Source organism: Protopterus annectens, chromosome 4.part0 (genome assembly GCF_019279795.1).
Source record: "Protopterus annectens isolate FY-2018-M chromosome 4.part0, PAN1.0, whole genome shotgun sequence".
Taxonomy (NCBI): domain Eukaryota; kingdom Metazoa; phylum Chordata; order Ceratodontiformes; family Protopteridae; genus Protopterus; species Protopterus annectens.
Genome location: NC_056733.1, coordinates 631,856,320 through 631,878,408, shown reverse-complemented (window position 1 = coordinate 631,878,408; position 22,089 = coordinate 631,856,320). Strand labels below are relative to the sequence as shown.

Sequence of the window (22,089 nt, the reverse complement as noted above, 5' to 3'; positions counted from 1 at the left end):
CAGTCCCCATAATGTAGGAGCAATAAATACAATTATTGCACTTAAAATTACCTAGTTTTCTGTTATAACAGTCAGGTGCCAAATTTGTTTCCAAAATGTCCTTGAATGACCTGTCCTTCCTGTACACCAATCTGAGGTTTTTAACCACATTCAATTCAAATTGTAAAATATCCCAGTTCTTGATAATGTTAAATATGATGTCTGCATCTTGGTTAAAAGTGATGATTAAATTAGTTTGAATGTCATCGTATTTACTTAAAATTTCCCTATCTGGTAATGTCCTACTTTTATGTCCTAAAATAGGCTTGTAAATCCCATTGTCACGCTTATTTTTTTTTTACTTCCATACAAATTTCATTCAATAGACTACTAAGATAACCCCTTTGATCAAATAACTGGATTATGAACTCTGTTTCTCTTAAGAAATCTTCCTGCTGGCTAACCATCCTGGCAGCCCACACCAACTATCCCTTAACTACAGATTTCTTCTGATGGTGCAGGTGCCAGCTGTCATAATCTAGGTATGCATTAGAAAATGTCAGTTTTCTGTAAATATTAGTAATAAAACTCTTACCATCTTGATCAGTTTTTAAATCCACGTCCAGATAGGTAGTATTTTTTCTGTGATATTCATAAGTAAACTTCAAAAAATCTACAGTATCATTGATAAAAACTCATTTAATTCAATCTTACAACCCTTCCAAAATCAGAAACAAGTCGTCCAAAAACCTAGTATAATGTATTATCTTGGGGGCAAAGGGACATTGCATAACACATTTTTGCTCCCAAAATGACCATTAATTTTGCAAATATGGGGGGGCACACACTGCCCTCATTGCTATCCCCTTGACTTGTTTGTAAAACTGCTCCTCAAAATACACGTAATTACTTTTAAGTACTACCTCCATCATTTAATCATTACTTTTAACCAAGATGCAGACATCATATTTAACATTACCAAGAACAACTGGGATATTTTACAATTTGAATCGAATATTGCACTTAGAATGGGTAAAAATCCCAGATTGGTATACAGGAAGGACAGGTCATTCAAGGATATTTTGGACACAAATTTGGCACCTGAATGTTGCAACAGAAAACTAGGTAATTTTAAGTGTAATAATTGTATTTATTGCTCTACATTATGGAGACTGGAGGACTTTTCTGGTTGAATAGAAATATTTTTATTAATGGACATTTTAATTGTAACAGTGTTAGTGTAGTACACATGGCGAAATGCCAACTATGTCCCATATTTTATATAGGAAAAACTTGTAGAAAATTTTAGAACAGAATTAGAGAGCATTTGGGCGACATAAAATGCAGTAGGTTAACTAGTAGCCTGAGCGGGCATGTGCAGGATCAAAAAGAGCACACAAGTTCCTGGTAATACAGCAGCTTAAAAAAGACCAGGGAAAATGTCTAGATATACATTTGAACATAAGTGAGCTGAAATGGCAGCTGCGTTTTAATGCTGTGGAGTATCCAGGAATTAATGAAATGACTAGTATGGCCAGTATTTTAAAGTTAAAAAGTATTTTAGGATAGTGTTTTAATTCATAAACACAACACTTTTTTAGCATGTATAGGTTGAGTTTATGTTTTACCTTTCATGTTTTAAAGCTTTCTATTAAATTAAACATGATTAACTGGGGTGGGGCGCACACAAATATGGCTGGGATGTTGCATTCATTTGTTCTGATGAAGTCCCTTGCAGTTGGGGAAGAAAGCACAACTTGTGGAATATTGTTTTACCTGTGTTTTTTGAACTATTAAAGTGGTGTATTTCTACATCATGCCTGCTTGTTCCATTTGCTGGTCTGGTTGTTCATACTGTTAATGCAAACAGTCTTAAATTTAAGTATGCAGCATCTAACAGCTTAAAAGTAAGTACGGACAGTACCACAACACAGTTACAAATCCATCTATATCTTTCTTCAGATAAAATAGGAAATCTGCCACAGAAACTGAGAATCTTATTAGAATTGGAGTATGCTTCATAAAACTACTCTTTTTCCCCTTATCTACAATCCTTCATCGATGTTCAAATCTTCTGCTGAAATTTTCATAGTAATGTCCCTACCTCTCCCACTACAACTGCAAAGGCTCAGTAAAGAAAATCCAAAAAATAACCTCATGCAGCTTTCACTGGGCTAACTTTCAAACTTGGACAGGATTCTAGACACGATCTTCTCCTATCAATTAAAAAAGTGGAACAAACTTGTACAGTTTTAAGGCATAAGAACACTATTCTTTTGAATATCCCAAACTGCACAAACCTCACTGAGATATAGAGTTCATATCTAAACGCCATCAAAAAGCACAATCATTACCAGAAAGCCAAAAACTGCTGCAAATTGTCACAAGCATGTGGAAAACATGCTTTAAAAGTTTCCTATAAAACAGATGCTTAAAAAAAAAAAAAAAGAAAAACACTCCCCAAGGGAAGTACCTGCAGACCTAATATACAATCCAGGATTCCGGACAAATTTTCAGGACATGGCTTTTCAGACACTGTCCAAAAACATCTCTCTCACAGAGATTTCTAAATCAGATTCCGTAATTCCACATCGTAATACAGGTGTGTTCTCATGTGGCATCCTACAAGGCCCTGTTGTAAGCCCACTACTCATTAATATACTTTAAACACTTCCCTCAGGACTTATCAAATTCCTTGCTTTATGCAAATTATATAGTATTAATCAAGTCACAAAAACAGATAGCTGGAAATAATCACTCAGACTGACTTCAACAACACCTGGAGCTAGCCAGCAAAAACTTAACCCTTAACTTAGCTAACCAGTTTACTGCTGCCTGGCAAAATACCATTAATCAGTATTAATTTACAAATCAAAGACGCACTCAATAAGCCACTTCCTTTTGTCCAAACACAAAAATGTCAACAATGACTTTAGGCAAGAATACACTTCATGTTGTGTACAGACAAAAGGTGACCGGTCCTGGGTCAAATTAAATACTCAATTTCTCAACTAACAGAAGCAAGAAAAACTATCACTAATGTCCTTACCCTCAAGTTAGAAGACGCTCTTCCCAAATACCACCCACAATCTTTCCCTCACAATACACCCATTCTTCAATCAAATGAAGTACATTTTACCTACCTCTACAGGGAAAATCGTTGTCTTATCTTACACTGAAGGCAAACTTGTTTATTGAAATTGGCAGGTCTTTCATTTAGAAGATTTAAACTTCAAACTTCTCAACAGCTGCACCCCTCCCTCTAACCAGCAAGCTAAAAATGGAAATACACTTACTGCATAACTTTGAATGCCCTTCTAATAAGTAGACCTGCCTTAATTTTTACTTTTACTGAAAACAGTTTCTCCAAGACCGCCCCTTCAAGCTTAGATATCATTCCACTTAACACATTAAAAACAAGCAATTAACTCTGTTCAAATACATAAAGCCCACCTTATTGCTATAAACGTACACTCCTTATTAACATAGGTTAAGCTCTACTTCAATTCAAAGACAACCACTTATGCAAATGTAATCTCCTGCTCTACTCCAATGAAAAAAAAAAAAATCAAAGAATACCTTCTAACATATAACGTTGTGCATTTAGTATATATGTGTATCACATGCAAAGAACATTCTAAGTGATGCCGTCCTGTAACAGGCATAGCTACTGTGCATTTGAAGAATTCACAGTAAATGGCTTTTGTACTTCCAGGTTACACTAATTGATTTTAATTGCTGTATATTGTAAATGCTGCTGTATAGACCTCTCTAACTGGCTTGGGCTGTCAACACACTCTTTTTGGGTTAGCCTCGCCACAAGATTTAACCCATGGCAATTGACTGAACAAACATTCTGAAAAGGGAATGTATTCCAAGCCATAAATGTCTTCTGACTGCAGCAATCATTGCAGAAACTATAGCAGAACCACCAGTGGATTTGCAGCCACACAACTGCACACATGTTCACTACCCATGTGGTTATGAGATAATTTCAAGTCTTTGCCTTAAGACTATCATGCCCTCCACTTGCTAAACAATATCTCATTGATAATGGAGTGTGTGTGGCTGGCAAAAGACTGCTCTAATGCTAAATGGGAGGAAGTGTAATCCTTACTGAACGTACCCAGCATGTCTGTATAAGGAAAATCATACTGCTTGCATGCAACATGCAGCATCTGTCCATATACAATAATAGATCCACAACAAAATATTAAAATGCAAACAAAGTTCAATATTTGCATTTTGAAAACCCAAAAACAAGATAAAAAATCAAATAAGGCAACAAAATAGTTCTTATCCAATTGCTAAATATGAAACTATCAATACCTTCATCCCAAATCTGTCTGAAGAGTGCTAGTACGACAACGTGTTTTTGTAAGGCAAGAACCTGGGTTAGGGTTGGCATGTAATTGGTAAGGTAGTGCAGAAGAGGGCCTCTCCCTCCTGCACCACTTTATTAGTCTGTGCCAAACATAACTCTATATATTTCCTTACAAAAACACTTCCTGTAAAACTGCCAGTACACAAAGTCTTGGATGCATACTGCAAAAATACACATGCACTACCCTAGATCTCCTTACCTAATCGCAAAAATTCACCTCCCACACACATGCATCACACAATCTACCATCTTAGCCTTTACTCCATTTTTAAGTCACAAAAACATGTATGCGCACATATTTCCTACACTAACCCAAACACCCATACACTTTTCTTCTCCAATCACATTTCCTCTTCTCGAAGTAATATGTACATGTTCAAACATCCAATCAGTCACATATGCACACTATACTCTGTTAATAAGTGCAAGTCAGAGTATCACAGATCTATAATGACACCACCGTGGGCAGGCTTGCAGCAAGGGAATTTGCCCCCCCCCCCGAAGTGATCTCAATGCAGATCATTTATGGTTTGTAACCAGTCAAATATTAAGCTCGGTTTGCAAGCTTGCAATCTATCATTATTGCTTAGACGATAAACCTTTTTTTTAACGGGCAATTTACCTTTAAAAAAGACAGTTTGGCAAACAATTTGCAAGCTGCTCATTAAGTGCTTGCTTAATTGGCAGGTATAACTTGTGAAATGTTTAAGTTCAGTACATCCAACAAGTTGGCATTAAAGGAGGTAGGTGTTCAGGCTTCATTTGCCCAACCCTAGTTAGGGCACAGAGTGGAGTCTTCCCCGCTTGATACAATCCACCTAGCTTTCTAGGCACTGATTGAGAATCTAGCTCAACAGGAACATTTTAAAAACCTCAAATGATTGAAAAACCAGAGGAATGGACATAGGCAGAGTTCCTCAGCATTCAAACAACTCAACATACCTTCCTTGGAAATCAGAAAGCTCTTCTGCTCCTCAGTTAAAAGGTTTTCACATTAAATACAGTTTCCCCAAAGGAGGACAACCTCTAAGAACGAACTTAAAGACAAGGGTTTGTTTTCATACATGTCATACTTAACTCTGAATAAGGCCAGGTAAAACATACAAGGTAGTTTTTTTCCAGGACATCCACGCTAAAATCCTTGAAGAAGAATCTCCCTTTTGGCTGCTGTGGGGGACACATCTAAGGTGAACAGGTCATTGTGGGAGGGCTGGCATAGGGATATTACTGTGTGCCACGTCACCATATAGTTTGAGAAGAACTGATCAAAACAGCTGGGATTGAATCAGTTACCAGGATGGGAAGGTGGCTGCCACAAGACCATGGTGTCAGTCCCGTAGGGTAAAAGGTTAAAGGAGGTCATTTTACATCTTTGCTACTTGCACAGTTAACCTGACAGAATGGCACCATAAAAAAAAAACTAGCAAACACCCATATAAGAATTACTTCTTGACAGCCCTGTAGCAAAGTATGGCATGGAGGTACTTCCAAATGGGCTCTCCTATTACATCACATGGCCAAATTAGACAATGGTAAATACAATGAATAGTGCAATCCCTCCATTTGCTAACACCACTCATGTAAAGCAATCCTGCTACAATCATACAATCAAGGGAGTGTTACTTCACAAGTAATGGGAGCCGAATGAAAATAAACACTACATTAAGATACCAGCTGCCACAAGTGGGTACAAAGCACCCTCACTTCTTGGGGCACTACACAAGAAACTCTACTTCAGAGGATGTCACAGATACACTAAACAAACCCACACCATCCACCACTCTACTGACGGGTAAGCACCACATCTGCACAAATAAAAGCATGCCATACTTCACCAACAATACACCACCCTGTGCAACCAGTAACACTACACCAGTCCCCCACTCTAACAGCTATCATACAGCATAAATCCACCTTCTCGTGTAGGCATTAAGGGGAAAATGATGATCTTATCCATACAAGAGTGCCTCACAGTCAGGGCTAAACCAAATGAAACATGCAAATCAGTCCACCATTATTTTAACAAGGACTGGAACACTGCCTAAATCTTCCAGAATTTAATCAGATTTAACAGGCAAAGTACTACCATAGCATGCATCAGGGAACACACCACAGAAAAATTAAACTCCGCAATACGAAAATACCAACCTAAAACAACCTCCCTTTCTTGAAGATGGGGATTTTAATGCCCCTCTTGTCAAACAACTTACCATCAATTTACTGACCACATCAACATGAGGTCATCTGGCTGTTCCACAAACACTTCAGCCCAACAGCACCTTACCTGAAGGAACTGCTGAACATGAGCTCCCTGCCAGCCGACTGGATATGCAACATGGCATGACGCCATCTCCTCAAATTAGTGCTCTCACTGACAGTTCCTCGGTCATCTAAAGTGGCAATAAAGAGTAAATCATAGACTCTGACATAACCAAAACACTAGACAGCACTCAGTCCCTGAAACCTATAGTTCAAAGTTCTAAGTCTGTACATTGATTACAGACAGCAACTGCTTCACTTTTTCATTTGAAGCACATTTTCTACGTACTACATATAAACTAAAAAGTACAGTTTTGTACCTACCATAAATGTAGATGTCCGATAGATATGCAACTGCAGTCCTGACATATGGGTTGTCCTGCCTCAGGCAGCCCTTTGGTCGGCCAGATTCCAAAGTCTGGGTCCGGCGTCGGCCAATGTCGCCTCCTCCCCGACGTCAGAGCGGCTGGAGTATAAAGGCATCAGCCGACGCCATCTTCTTCAGTGTTTCTTGCCCCAGATGCCAGGTGCCCTCCAATGAAGGCTAAATTTGGTGAATGGATAAACAGATAAAAACAGACATGCACAAGAGTAATAAACAGATACACCATAACATATATCCCCAGCTGATAGGTAAGGGGAGTAAGGACACAAAATGGGAAAAACAGAGGGGTAGGAGGGAGGGAAAACCTGACTGCAGTTGCATATCTATCGGACATCTACATTTATGGTAGGTACAAAACTGTACTATGTCCTTCAAGAATGCAACTGCAGTCCTGGCATATGGGTTGAATACCATAGCCAAGCTGGGGGTGGTAGGACTAAGCAAGAGATGGTGTAGCTAGAAGGCCCTGCAGGACTGCCGAAGCAAAGCCTGCTCGGGATCTGGAGTATAATGGCAGGTTGTAGTGTTTGGTAAATGTATGCACGGAGGTCCATGTAGCAGCCTCTAGAATTATCTTTTGTAGCCACTCCTCTTAGAAAAGCTGTGGATGTGTTCATAGCTCTGGTGGAGTGTGGTCTAATATTAGCTGGCACACTTTTTCCATGAAAAGAATAACAGAATATGATGCAGTGTCCAATCCATTTTGAGATAGTTTGTTTGGTGACTGCTTTCCCTTGCACTCCAGCAGCATAGGCTACAAACAGTTGGTCAGACTTCCTGGTGGACTTTGTTTTGTCCAAGTAGTAGCGTAGTTGTCTGTGAATGTCTAAAGTATGCAGCAACCTTTCCCCTTTATTTTGAGGATTAGGAAAGAAAGTAGGCAGGTGAATTGCTTGGTTTAGAGACACTCTGGATATCACCTTAGGCATGAATGAAGGATTGGTCCCGAGGGAAACTCTGTCCTGATGAAAGATGATAAAGGGAGGAACTGCCATGAGGGCCTGTATCTCCGAGACTCTTCTTGCTGAAGTGACTGCCAACAGGAAAACCGTTTTCCAAGAGAGAAATTGAATTTCTGAAGATGCTGCTGGTTCAAAAGGAGGAAGAGTTAATTTTTCCAAGACATAATTGAGGTCCCATGCAGGAATTGGTAGCTTCCTTGGTGGTTTGATATTCTTTATGCCTCTTAGAAGCTGTCTTAGCAAAGGATGCGAGAACACAGGTGGATCACAGTTGTAATGTGCTGAGATAGCTGAAGCGTGGATTTTGATGGAAGAGTATGAGAGGCCACTGTGAAACATTTCTGTCAAGTATTCCAATATCTGAGGTATGTTCACCAATGATGCATCCTGGCCCTTGTTGACATTCCAGATGGTGAATCTCTTCCATTTGGCCGAACAGGTTTTTCTGGTGGAAGGTCTGCGTGCCTCCAGCAGAATTTCCTGAACTTTTTAGGACAGTGAATCATGGGCCTGAGTCATGGAACTCTCCAAGCTGTCAGCTTTAGGGTTTGCAGGTTCTGATGAACAGTCTTGTAACTGTGTTGAGTCAGGAGCAGAGGCCATTGAGGCAAGGGCCACGGTTTGGAGTGAGTTATGCTCAATAGTAGTGGATACCAGTGTTGCCTTGGCCAGTCTGGAGCTATCAAGATTCCTCTTGGCTGTTCTGCCCTGATCTTCAGTAACACCTTGGTGAGCAAAGCTAGAGGAGGGAATGCATAAATTGTTAGAGCATTCCAGCTGAAGGAAAGAGCATCCGTTCTCCAAGCTAGAGGATGGTGTATCCTTGTGCAAAACCTTTCCAGGTGATGATTGAGATGAGATGCAAAGAGGTCTATGTCTGGTCTTCCCCATGCAGATGCTATTTGTGCGAAAATGTGTGGGTGTAGCATCCATTCGTGTGGATCCAAGAAATTTCTGCTCAATCTGTCTGCCAGAACATTGTCCTTGCCCGGAACAAACTGGGATTGCAAGTAGATGTTCAGTTTCAGGGACTTTTCCCAAAGAATCATTGTTAGTCTGCAGAGGGGGTAGGAATGAGTGCCCCCTTGTTTGTTTATGTACCACATGACAGTGGTGTTGTCTGTTCTTATTAGCAGATGACCTTGTTGAAGAGATTTTCCAAAGGCTTCTATTGCATGTATCACTGCCAACATCTCTTTTTGATTTATGTGCTGATGCATCTCCATGGGAGTCCATTGCCCTTGAATGCATCTGCCGTTCATGTGTGCCCCCCCATCCAAGGTCTGAGGCGTCTGTTGTAATAGTTTGACTTGTTGGAGGTTTGTTGAAAAGCATGCCTTCGTTTAAGTGACTTGCTCGAGCCCACCACAAAAATTCCCTTTGCAGGCATGGTATGAGTGGTATTATGTCTTCTAGGTTGTGGCTGTGTTGCGACCACAAGCCTTTTAGGTACCATTGCAGCTTTCTCATGTGTAGTCTTGCCAGAGGGATTAGAAGAATGCAAGATGCCGTGAACCCCAGGGCCTGCAAGGTCTTCCTTGTGGTCAGGTGGGTTAATTTTGCTAGGCCTCTGAAGTAAGCTGTTAAATGCTGTTGTTTCTCCTCTGTGAGGAAAGCCATTTGTAACTGTGTGTCCAGTTTTGCTCCTAGAAATATAATCTCTTGGGATGGCAGTAATCTTGATTTTTGAATGTTGACTGTGTATCCCAAAGCCTGCAGCAATTGAATGACGTAATCCAAGTGTCTTATCAAGGTCTGTTTGCTGTCTGCTTGTATTAGGCAGTCATCCAGGTAAGGGCATATTTGAATCCCCTGGAGTCTGCAATGTGCCACTACTGATGCCAGGCATTTCGTGAATACTCTGGGCGCAGTAGATAAGCCAAACGGCAATGCTGAGAATTGATAGTGCTCTGTTCCTGCAAGAAATCTGAGGTATCTTCTGCAGCTGTGTCTGATAGGGACATGCAGGTATGCCTCCTTGAGGTCCAGAGTAACCAGCCAAGACCCCTTGCCCAGCATGGGAAGAAGTTGCTGTAATGTCAGCATCTTGAATTTTGGCACCATGAGAAAAATATTTAGAACGGACAAGTCCAATATAGGCCTCCATTGTTTTTCTTTTCTTGGAACAAGGAAGAGTCTTGAATAAAATCCCTGGCCTTGTTCCTGAGGAGGAACCTTCTCTATTGCTTTTATTTGTAACAGCTTTGAGACTTCTATGAGTGCCTCTGCCCTTGGATTTTGTGGCAGGTTTGGCATGCCTCGTCCTGTTGGTAAGGTATGGAAGTGAAACCTGTAACCTCTGTCTATTATGTCCAGAATCCAATTGTCCTTTGTTATAATGTGCCAGTTTTCTGAGAATAGAGATAATTTTCCGCCTATAGGTGCTTCTCTTTGAGCCTTGGTAGGCGGAGTGAAAGGTTAAGTCATTGTGATTGTCCCTGTGGTGCAGGTGTACTACCTGTGCCATTTCTTTGATTTTGTGGTTGCCATTGGCGTCCCCTGTAGGAGCCTCTGTATTGCCCTCTACCTCGTGCACGCCTGTTCTTTCCCCTTTGAAACTTGTCAGAGTCTGGAAAGGACCAATTCTTTGAAAGCCAATTCCAGCTGAACCTTGGGGGCTGAACCTGGAGGAAATCCTTTACTGTTTGAACTGATTTTGCCTTCTCTTCAATAGATTTCAACACATCCTGAGCAATAGCTCCAAAAAGCTTCTGTTTATCCAGAGGTGCATCCAGGAGCTTTACACTTTAACATGATCTGGCAGTGGCTGTTCTTTCAACCAAGCATGTCTACGGATAATAGCCCCTGTCATAGCTGCCCTACATGAAGCCTCCAATGCATCATAACCACACTGTAGAAAAGGATTACTAACCTGCTGGGTATTATGAACCAAATCCTGCAATGCCTTTCTATCTATAGGCTCAGGAGAGGCTATCTTTTTCTGCAAATCATCCAGTAAATAATCCTGTTACTGAAACATATGAAAGAGGCAGTTAAGAGACTTCATGGCAAGGGTGGTAGAGGTATAGACTTTTTTACCCCATCTCTCCATGGACCTTGCTTCCCTGTCAGCTGGCAGTGGATTCCTGGCTGAGGAGGTAGCCACTCCTTTGGGGCCCTGTGAAATAGTTTCTAGATCCACAGAGTGGGCCTTAAAGAGATGCTTGTGAGTGTCAGGGACCCTGTAATATCGGTCTGGCTTGACAGGAGCAGGAGGGAGAGAATCAGGGGAAGCACTGGAGTCGGAGAAAACATCATCCAGGACATCCAAAACTGGCGGGATAGCTAAAGTTCTGTGCTGGGGTAACTTAAGGAAGGTACGTAGCCTTTTCCTGGAATCAGAAAATTCCTGACCCTGCCACTTAAAATGCTCCCTCATGGAGTGGAGGACTTCACCGAAAGAAAAATCCTCTGGAAGGGAGGCAGAGGGAATAGATTCCTCAGCATCAGAGTCCTCATAGGCCTGGAAGGATTCTTCTTGGGTTTCTGAATGCTCTGAATCCCCAGAGGATTCATCTGAAGAGAGGTTGTCTGCCTGCTCAGTTCTAGGCCTTTTTTCTGCAGGCGGCTGAGAACCTCTGTCTGGGTGAGGCTGAGACCCCCTAATAAGAGAAATAAGATCGGCAGCCAGAGACATGATTTGTTTGTCAGAAGAAGGGGCCTGAGAAGCAGGCTTGGGATGGGCCTTGGCCTGGCTGGCGGCCTTAACACGTGCAAAGGCCTTGATTGACATGGATACAGGAGGCCTAGCTGCCCCACATGCAGGGGTAACTTTGTCTACTGGAATGGTGTCGGGAAGATCCAGAACTTCGGTTTCCGGAGTAAAATCAACAACCGGCACCGGAGTAGCCTCCAAGACAGAGGGATGAGTTAACGCGGTGTCGTCGGCCTGGAGCGGCTGAATTACCACTTCCGAAGGGACCGAAGCACTCGCGGAGGGCTTAGGCGTTATATCGGTGGAAGACGCGGGCCGAGGATGTTGGTCCCGGTCCTTTCGTTTTTTGGTAGTTTGTGCTGTCGGTTGTTCCGACGGCATGTTGTAAGCGTAAGAATCGCCAAAAAAGTCTTCGACAAACTCTGCCCGGCGCCTGAGTGCGCGCTTATTAAAGCGTGGTCTGGGCCCAGGCAAGGGAGGCAGTAAGAATGAAAGTCCTTATGAGGTACTTGTTTACCACAAAACAAACAATTATTAACTTTCTCAATTTGTTCTGACATCGGCTGAGGTAAGAAAAAATGTTCCCCAATGGGGTACTTAGCTTTTAGATGACTTCGGTAACTGAAAACACAGGAGCTGACTGACCGGCACTTGCGAACTGCTTCTGCTTCGGGCACCGCGCGGCAAGAAAGACTGAAGAAGATGGCGTCGGCTGATGCCTTTATACTCCAGCCGCTCTGACGTCGGGGAGGAGGCGACATTGGCCGACGCCGGACCCAGACTTTGGAATCTGGCCGACCGAAGGGCTGCCTGAGGCAGGACAACCCATATGTCAGGACTGCAGTTGCATTCTTGAAGGACATCAGTTTAACCTTTATTCACATTTACATTATCAGCTGCTAATAAAATGTGCCCTTCAGTCCTGCATAACAGTAAGCAATGGTGGACTTCTCTCCTTCTGCTGAAATTTACTTCTAAAGAGACAAAAATAAAGCTCAACTGGTCTTTTGTCTGTACCTAGACACATGATGCTGTTGTACTGCTAATTTGTTAAGCTCCTTCTCCCATGAATACTATTACCACTTTCTTATACGACTTTGGACCCACGAGCAAGAGCAGTTTTAAAGTAACTGGATTCAGCAATTTCAATCTTATGTATTTTTCTAAAGCTATGGACAGCCAAAGAGGGTGCAAGACTATAGATAGCCTCATTATACATGCTCTGTCTGGATGCTGGTAAGGGCACAAACTTCAATGACTGCCTGTATGATGGAGCTTCTGGTTGGCTCTTGTGGTGGGAATGCCCAGTGAGTGGAGTAAACAGGTTTATTACTGACAATAGGCAGCTCAATGAATCGAACACTGAAAAGGAATGAACATCTCAAAAAGGATTACTGTTTCTCAGCCTGCACCCAACCACGCATGTCAGTGGTACATTTTTTGAACACTATTGAAGGGCATAGCTGTGACCTACTGATGTGTCTCTGTAGCTGGACTGCCACAATGTTGGTGGCAAGCTGAGCCATGAGTATGTCATGGACTGCACAATGAAGGATGGTTCACTGCTCTGGAGTCTGCAGCCAGCATTCCATGAATCATGCCTGATAGTATCTTCCAAGAGCTCAAACAGCCTGCTCAAAGACTACTGTGTATGTCTACAAAGACTGTCAAAACCATTGCAGATAAGGGATGACTTTTCCATGACACGTCAGCAATACTGAGAGAGCCAAAACAGCAGTTGCAATAGCCAAGATCAAGACAATCAGAGGCACTTTACTAGCTGATGGAAACTGACTCAGTAGATGGCACAAAACACCTCTAGCAAGTTGCAAGGCAGACAAAGATAAAGGTAAGTCATCAGGATACCCTTCAGAAATCCACACACCAGTTCACAAAAAGTCAAAGGCAGATGGAAGGAGTACTTCTGGCAATATCTAAATGAAGAAACCCTCACAGATGCTGTATTGCCCCAAACACAGCCTACCATGAAACGGGAGGAGCCCACCCTTGAAAGACCACCACAAAGGAAAATGAAGTCAGGGAAAGCAGCAGGCTCAGATGACATCATGGCAGATATGCACAAAATATGGCTCCTAGGGGTAACTCATAACAGTGTGGAAAGAAGGGTGTATCACAGATGACTGGAGAATAAGTATAGTACTGCCTGTGTACAAGAACAAAGGGGACATTCACAACAAAGGGCAGTACAGAGGTGTCAGATAGTTGAGACGAAGCTAGATATGAGGAGACAGTCCAAATAGGCACTCCTAGACTTGGGAAAAAATATATGATAGTCTCAAGAAAGCTTCACATGCGAGAAGTATTAGGATTGATGCCCACATTCTCCATGTCTTGACTGGAGGTTGATATAATGGTTAAGGTGTTTACCTCAGACACAAGCTACAGGGCTTGATTCTCACCATTGAGGGAAACTGGCCAAGCTTAAAATGGCCTACTAAGGTAGCTAGCTTACTACTTACCTATGAACCTATATTCAATGCCCAGATTAATGAGGCCTGAGATAATGTGCTCTACAGGATAGTAAGACTAATGGGTATAGCTGTTAGGGTACGAGGTTGAGTTACTCATGGTGTAAGAGCATTACAGTGGTGGTTTTCCAGGCTTCGGCTGTGTAACGGGTGGAGAAGCTTAGATTACAGAAGTATGGGTACAGATAGAGCATCTTTGGTATCGATAATCAGACAGCCTGGTATACTATCAGGGCCCATGGAACAGCTGTTGGCAGCTTTAGAGTGTGCCAGGATGACTTGTTCCACAGTACTCAAAGAGGGTGACTGGGACTGTGGGATAGCTGTAACTGTGGGCGGACTAAAATATGCACCAAACTGTCTGCTAGGATATTAGCAATTTCTTCTGGGTCAGAGTGGCCAGTATTACTAATTCTTTATCATGCGCCCTCATTTCCTCTTGCCTTCTTCCTGTCTGTCCCAATTACTCTTCACAGATTGTCTTCTATTATCCTGCACATGTATCCAAACCATCAATCTGTTCTTTCTGACCCTCTCTGCAACTGGAAGTGCTTGGGCTTCTGCTTTGATGTCCTCATTTGTTTGTCCCACAGTGTGCATTCAACCACCCATTTCACTTCAACTCTAACCCTCTAGCTTCCTCAACTGCTCTACATTCACTACCAAGGTTTCTGTACCATTCAGTAGTACTGGCTGCACCACTGTTTTGTACACCTAACTTTCTGGCTTCTTTGGCATTCTTCTGTCAGAATACCCCTGACACTGTGTTCCAGTTGATTGCAACCCCTCTAATTCCAGCTCTAACCTCAGACTTCGCTTCTTCTCTACCATCCCTCCAAAGTAATTGAAGTTTTGTACTCCACTCTTCCTTTCTATCTCAATTCTCAGCTTCATCCCCTATTTACTGCTGTTACAACAGTCTTATCTGTATTTAATTTCATCTAGCATGCCTTCAATTTTGCATTCCATTCCACTACCCTTTGCTGAAGTTCTTGATCACAGTGTGCTTGTTATGCCACTTTGTCTGCATACAGTAGCTTTGCTCATCTGTCCCATCAAACCTGTTTGCAAATGTAGCCCATCATCAGTTTGTGTAGCAGTGGGCCCAGAGCTGAAGAAAACCCATGAGTTGAGTTTGTTTCTCTGCCCTGGACTCTCATCAATTTAGCTTTGTCAAATTAAGCTACTTCCTCTTTAATCACATTAATTTCTTTGAAAAAGTCACTAGAGCAGTAGACAGTGGTTACACAGTACATGTGGCATATATGGACATGGCCAATGCCTTTGATACTATTCCTCATGCAGGCATTGACAGACTTACAAATCTGACAAAATCCTTAAGTTGTGTAGTGGATAACTATCATATTGTCTGATAGAACCAATGCTGTTAAAAATGCAGTGGTCATGTCTAAAAGCAAAAACTTACCAGTGTTGTACCACACTTGCTCATTGTTGGGCCCTCTCCTATTTGTCATCTATTTCTCAAACCTTCAGGTCAACACTCCTGGTCATGTTTGCACACTAAACTGGGTGTCTTTATTTGAGCTTCCATTGACAACAGCCGCAGCATGACTCAAGATCATGTTAACATTTTGCTGCAAAGCCAATGGTCTTAAATGAAAAAAAAAACAAAATGTGGCATAGTTTGTTTTGGTAAACTAAACACTTTCATACCATACAGGTGACAAAACACCTCCAATCTCACATTGACACACGGGATCTAGGCACTCAGACAATTCCTTACCTTTTGACCAAGATGCCTCTGCAGTAGTTCAGAAATCCTACTGACTCACCTAATTTCCAAGGGCAACTCCTCTAGAACCAAAGTCATCTTAATTCCCCTTTACTTGCATCTCATCATATCCACTGAGTGGAATCTCTCTTTTAGCAGACATCTGTTTAAAAGTATTGCTCAACTTGATACCAAAATCCATAAAGAACTGCAGCCAAAAAATGGAAAAAGCCCACATTTTTCACCGTATCTTTAACTTTTCTGCATTACTAAAGACACTCTCAAAGTAAGTAGTTATTTTCCTACTTGTTATACCCCAAATAGCCTGAAACTGTGCTAAAATGGGTAGCATGATTGTTTCACAGTCAATGCTTTCGCCTCCCTAATGCCATTTTTGATGGACAGAGAAAAATTCCAATGAGATCATTTACTGTGGTTCTCACTCATCAGCTTGCAACACTATTGTGACCGCCTCACTGTCAGAGTTGATTTGTATTTTTTGTTACTTTGCTTCCTTTAATTATTAGTGGTCATCTCTAATACAGCATTTTATGTAATGTTTGAGTGACATGCTTGAAAATTGTGGAGTTAACTGTGTTTTTCAAAACAATGTTCAAGTGTGAGATATCTGAGCCCTATGATTAACAGGTGTTACTTGGGCTCAGCTGGTTTGTACTGCATTCACAGTTATGACTGTCTAGAACTGGGGTCTTTGATGTTAATCTTCCATACACAACTTACGGAGTTATCATAACAAAACGCAGCATGCAATAAACATTCTTTGTGGCACTTAGTGTTTGAATAAAGGGAAAGCCAATTAATTTGTAAGAAAAAAAAAAAAAAACAGGCAAGTTTTTTCTTGTTCATTTGCATCTAAAACTTAACTTGAAAACCCTGCTTTTGTTCAGACTCCAGGCTACACTTATATTGGAAATCTGTGAATGATGAGGCACATTTAAATGCCAATGTTTAAAGGGACAATCCCCACAGTGTTTAAAAGTAGGGTCAGAGTTAAACTGACAGAAGTCACGCCCACTTCGACACGCCACTTTCTTTCCCACCCACAGTCTCATTTTACTTTTAAATATCCTACAAATCCACAGTTCGTCTTGTTTCAGCTGCCAGGATAAACTAATCTTTGGATTTGTGTACCTCTCTGACTTGCACTGGATTAGGGAGCCATGCTCCTGACTCCTGGCTCATATTTAAAGTAAAGAAAGCTGTGCCCGGGAAAAGGGACATCAATACATACTAATTTATAAATTTTGCATCACTCATGTTTCTACAGATGTACAAGAAGCCCACTCAAAAAATAGTGCATTTGTCTAGCAGTACTTAGAAATCAGCACATATAAAACGAAGTTGAAAAAGGAACACAAAAGTGCGTCTACTAATGCTTCAAAACCTTCTGTCACACACTGGACTCTATGGAATTACTAGCAGGTCAGAAAGTCACTACACCGGGCTAGTATTCAAAAATTAGAATACGGTAAAACATGAAAGAGAAATATGGATGGCGCACTGGTAGTATTGTTGCCTCACAGCAAGAGGTTCTCCAGTTCGATTCTCGGCTGGAGTGCCTTCTGTGCGGAGTCTACATGCCCTCCCTGCGTTTGTGTGGGTTTTCTTTGGGTACTCCGGTTTTCTCCCACATTACAAAGACATTGTCTGGAGTGTTTCTTCCCGGGCCTCCACTGAAAATTGGCTTCATTCTAAGTCAGACTTTCCTAGTAAACAAATGTTAAATAAATAAATAAAATATGGCTTCCACTCTTGTTTGCCTAACTCAGATGCTTTCTATAGGTAGAAGCCATGTCAAAAAATTCTTGTAGATGGCCAGGATTCACAATCACCACAGAGTAAAATATGAAATGAAAGAAACAAAAAAAACTTTGTTTACTAATGATTTAAAAGCCTTACATTACTGATGTACTTTCTAGAGTAGCAGCAACAGCTAGGTCATAAAATGCCTTAAAAGGCTATTTTTCTCAATGGGTAAAATGCACAGATTACACTAATGAATGCCTCACAAGGAGAGCTGTTGTCAGTACAACTGCAATTTAAAATGGAATTTGGCTAACATCTTTGAAACTTACTTCAGGCACTATTCCCCCGCCCCCTCAGCCAAAGGTGAGCATGCTCAGAAAGGCTAACCTGAAATGTAAACAAACGCTGAATTCAAAACAAAAAATCCCTGGGACTGTCCCTTTAAGAATCATTGTTCTCTTTATGGCTCTGCAGTTGGAATAAGATACCTAACCTAATTAATAACCGAAAAGGGTTACCACGAACAAAATTAAGGAACTCCAAGGCAAGGCAGGACAGCAGAACCAGTAAAACGTTTTAATGCAAAAACCAGCATAGCAATGACAAATGTAGGCACAAAGGGTAACACAATGTCACCAATAGCACAACGGTTAAGCGCTTTCACCTGGAACACCCCCAGGCTTCTTCAGAACAAATTCAACCGCCCGAATCACTGCTATACAAACGCATAACATCCATAATAGAATCACAGCAGTTAATACCAATTAACTAAAACATTAAAAAATTCAGGGCCCTATGCAGCCAAATCTAAAAATAAGTATATGCATCCGTGCAGTACATCCTTCACTTAGGGTGTGAGATTCAAATTAACATCTTTGAAACTTACTTCAGGCACTCTTCCCCCACCCCCTCAGCCAACAGTGAGCATGCTCAGAAAGGCTAACCTGAAATGTAAACAAAGGCTGAATTCAAAACAAAAAAAATCCCTGGGTCTGTCCCTTTAAGAATCATTGTTCTCTTTATGTCTCTGCAGTTGGAATAAGATACCTAACTTACTATGCCACTCTTAGTAGCTTTCGTGAATGTAACATGACAAGACAAATGCAGGAAAGAGAGGCAAAATGAAATTTGTTCAGACTAAGTAAATGGAATTATTAAATGTTGCTTTTTCTGTATGTGACATGTCTAGTGTTGGATTACAGGAAAGGAAATCACTTTTTGAAAAAAAAAAAAAAAAACTTGACATATGGGTGGAGAAAAAAAGAAGCCCAATAGCTTCAAAAATCTTAGTTAGTACAAAATGGTGGCACTCTCTCTCTAGTCAGCCTCTTACAGACTCCTCCGAGGAAACAAGTGCCTAGCCTTTCAAGTCACAAAAGATCAGACTTTCTTTCTGATGACTTGCTCCTTTTCATAACAAATGGCTCCTCAAAAATCTAGTTAAAGGAACTGACCTTTCATCAACAGACACATCAACATGCCCAATTTATATCCCAATGCATCCCCCACCTGTAGAACAGATTTCCACTAGATCAGAAAGAGTAGCACTCTTGCCACCTTCAAGGTAAAGATGGGGAGCCTCAAATTCTTCCCCAGTCTACTTAGTATTGCCCTCCTTGCGGATGAAACGAACATCTGAATATGGGTTATAATGGTCTGACTGTCCATGAACTCCTAGAAGACAAATCAAAAGAACACCCCTGCTGGCACTACTACTGCTTCATCAAGTGAAAAAAAAACTACAATTAACTGCAATCCTCCAGCTCAGACAAAGAACTTACTTTTTCTTTCAATGATTGTTCCCTTCCCCCATAGAACAAAGGGCTACATCATGTACGCAGCCCCTAGACCTCTAGCCTTCAAAAAGGATAAAGAACTAAACTCTGAAAAGCAGTATCCAACCAAAGAACTCTTCCCATTACACTTTTTTTTACTTTTCAATAGGAGATGGAGGTATGTGGACTCCAATAAAATACAGAAAATAAAAATGGGGTTTGGACAATGAACTGGCAATTTAGTTAAGCTTATTTAATAAGGAAAATGCAAAGTGGTGACCATGAAGACAGAACATGCTGCATCTATTTTCTCCCAATGTTGTGCAAATATACTTGCACAGTGGCTTAGCATGACTGCTTATTTCCAGAACAAGTAGAGGCTTGTAAGACAATTAGTCTTCGGCAAAGGGTTTTAGTTGCATTTCATCTTTCATTACAAGGTGCCTGTACAAAATACTGCTGGGACAATAGACCAAATGATGCATTTTCAACAAACTCGCAAGAAAGTGACACAGGTGACATAAGCACCAATTATAAACATACTTTGCTCTTTTTTACTCCCTTCAACAGCACAGTTACGGCTGGGTGCACATCACAACTATCATAACTGCCAGCTCAAGAATAGCTTCTAGAACATTAAATAGATCCAGTTTAGACTTGTCAGAAGTTTCCATAAACGACAAACTCCTGAATCATCATACAGTAGTTGCTAGGATACAGAACACAATGAGGTTGTATAGCTGCTGGATTTAATTCACAGCTCTGTAAAAAATAAGACTCTGATTTACGAGCTCTGTTAAACGGCTCTTCCATGAGAGGCAATACCTTGCCTATTTAGGAATACTACTCTGCTTTGGATTTTTAAAAGTCAATTCATACCCTTAAAATGCATCTTCATTAAACAGATAACCATCTGAACTTTCAAATACTTAATATTTTTCTTACTAGACCTACCTGTTAAAATAATGAGCTCTACAATTTTGAATCAGTTCTCTTCCATTTGTCAGGTTTATTTGTCCAGCTACATATACGCTTTATAAAACACCTAAAAACATAACTGCAATAGAAATCATTTATTAAACTTCTGTACATGAAATTTTTGCATAATTCTGTACAGGAAGTTTAGTAAAGAATTATAATACAAGATAGAATGGTATTAAAAATGAGTATTATGAACTGCTTAAGAAATACCTCCAAGGACCAACACGCATACCTGAAATCCCTGACTGGTCTAAATCAAATTACCCGAACTTATGCAAAATGTTTCCTTTAAAAATACAAATTTGTTTTAAAAGACTGAATGCCAAGTACATCTGCAATGTATGTAGCCAGACATCTAAACTAATATACAAAAGACAAACACGATTTCAGCTCTAGAATAAAAAAACATTTCCAAAACAAATTCTCTTCCAATGAATTTCTTTTCCTTTATCCTCCAAACTTATATGTAATGGAGGTCCATGCACAAGAACACTGCTAAGAAAATTGAAGTTGGTCCAGTAAATCAAGGTGGAACACCAGGACTCACATCTGAGAACATTTTAACTCGGTATTCTTTACAAAGATTGTCTTTTCATTTGGCTTCTTGGGGAACTCTTCAGCAAGGTTCTTAGTCTTAAATAAACACCAGTTGCCTCAGACATATTTTCATACTCAAAAGGTGTTATACCAGTGGCAAATTTACTGATGTCAGGAACAGATTGTGGAATTTTCTTTGAAGGCTCGGCACTACAGTCATCATTTTCAAGGTTACTCTGTCCACTGCTTGCCTCATTATCTGACCCTGTAGTGTAACTAACTGCAGCCACGGGCTGCTTACTAGAGAATTCTTTGCCACTATCTTCTTTTTTGATACCAGACAACTTTTCTGACCCTGCTCTTTCTTTTGGAATCTCAATATCATTTCTAGTTGGCGATGAGGCTATAGAGCTCCCTGTCACTGGAGTATCAGCTGGGGCATCAGAGTCGCTGTTTACGCTGTCTGTCTGCTCCAGTGCAGCCCAAATCAACCGCTGCTGCTCTTCCAGCTCCTCCAAAGTTAGTGTATCTTCATCTCCAAGATCCCGTCCTGGCCTGGACTTTGAAAACTCCCTATCGTGAAGTCTGGGAGACCCAGTGGAAGGTGTCAGAGGTGGGGTGTCCTTAGGAAGGGGTGGTGGTGTGGGTGTTGGAGGTGGAGGTGGAATGAAGTTGGGTGGAGTGGCAGGTGGTGTTCCCTGTGGGAGTGCAGGAGGGGTTGACATTGGTGAACCACGAGGCAGTGGTGGTTGGAAATTAAAACGATGATAGTCTGGGGTTCTATAAGGCGCCTCTGGATCTGAAAGAAAGAAGAAATCATTTTAAAAACTTGAAAAAAAATGCTCGGCAAATTCAGAGCTGAAAACGTTTGTGCTTCTGCAGTGATCAAAAAAAATGTTAAATACAAATTCAACTTATATAGTCATTAAAGTTTCTACTTTTGATTGCTTTTCCTTAAATTATGGTAATGCCTTGCATCTTTTCATCATAATAGTTAAAAGGTGGTAAGGCTACCGGCTGATTAAACGACTTCTGACAATGAACTATGAATACACTGATACCAGTCTCTGATTTTATGGGGCATTTATAGGAAACAAAGAATGCAGTCAGCCATAATTACAATGAACACAGTTTTTTAAACAAATACTTTCTGCATAATATAACATATGCATAACATTTACAAA

At 41.0% G+C, this 22,089-nt stretch overlaps 1 protein-coding gene across 1 annotated transcript in view; it reads right to left on the bottom strand.

The window, feature by feature from the left end:
• Positions 1-20,372: 20,372 nt before the first annotated feature.
• The window catches only part of ZCCHC8 (zinc finger CCHC-type containing 8), a 1,340,563-nt gene continuing 1,338,846 nt past the window's right edge, over positions 20,373-22,089 (bottom strand). The window contains 1 exon segment of the mRNA XM_044068587.1: positions 20,373-21,704. Within this exon segment, the coding sequence (XP_043924522.1) occupies positions 20,944-21,704 (761 nt within the window). The 3' untranslated portion in view covers positions 20,373-20,943.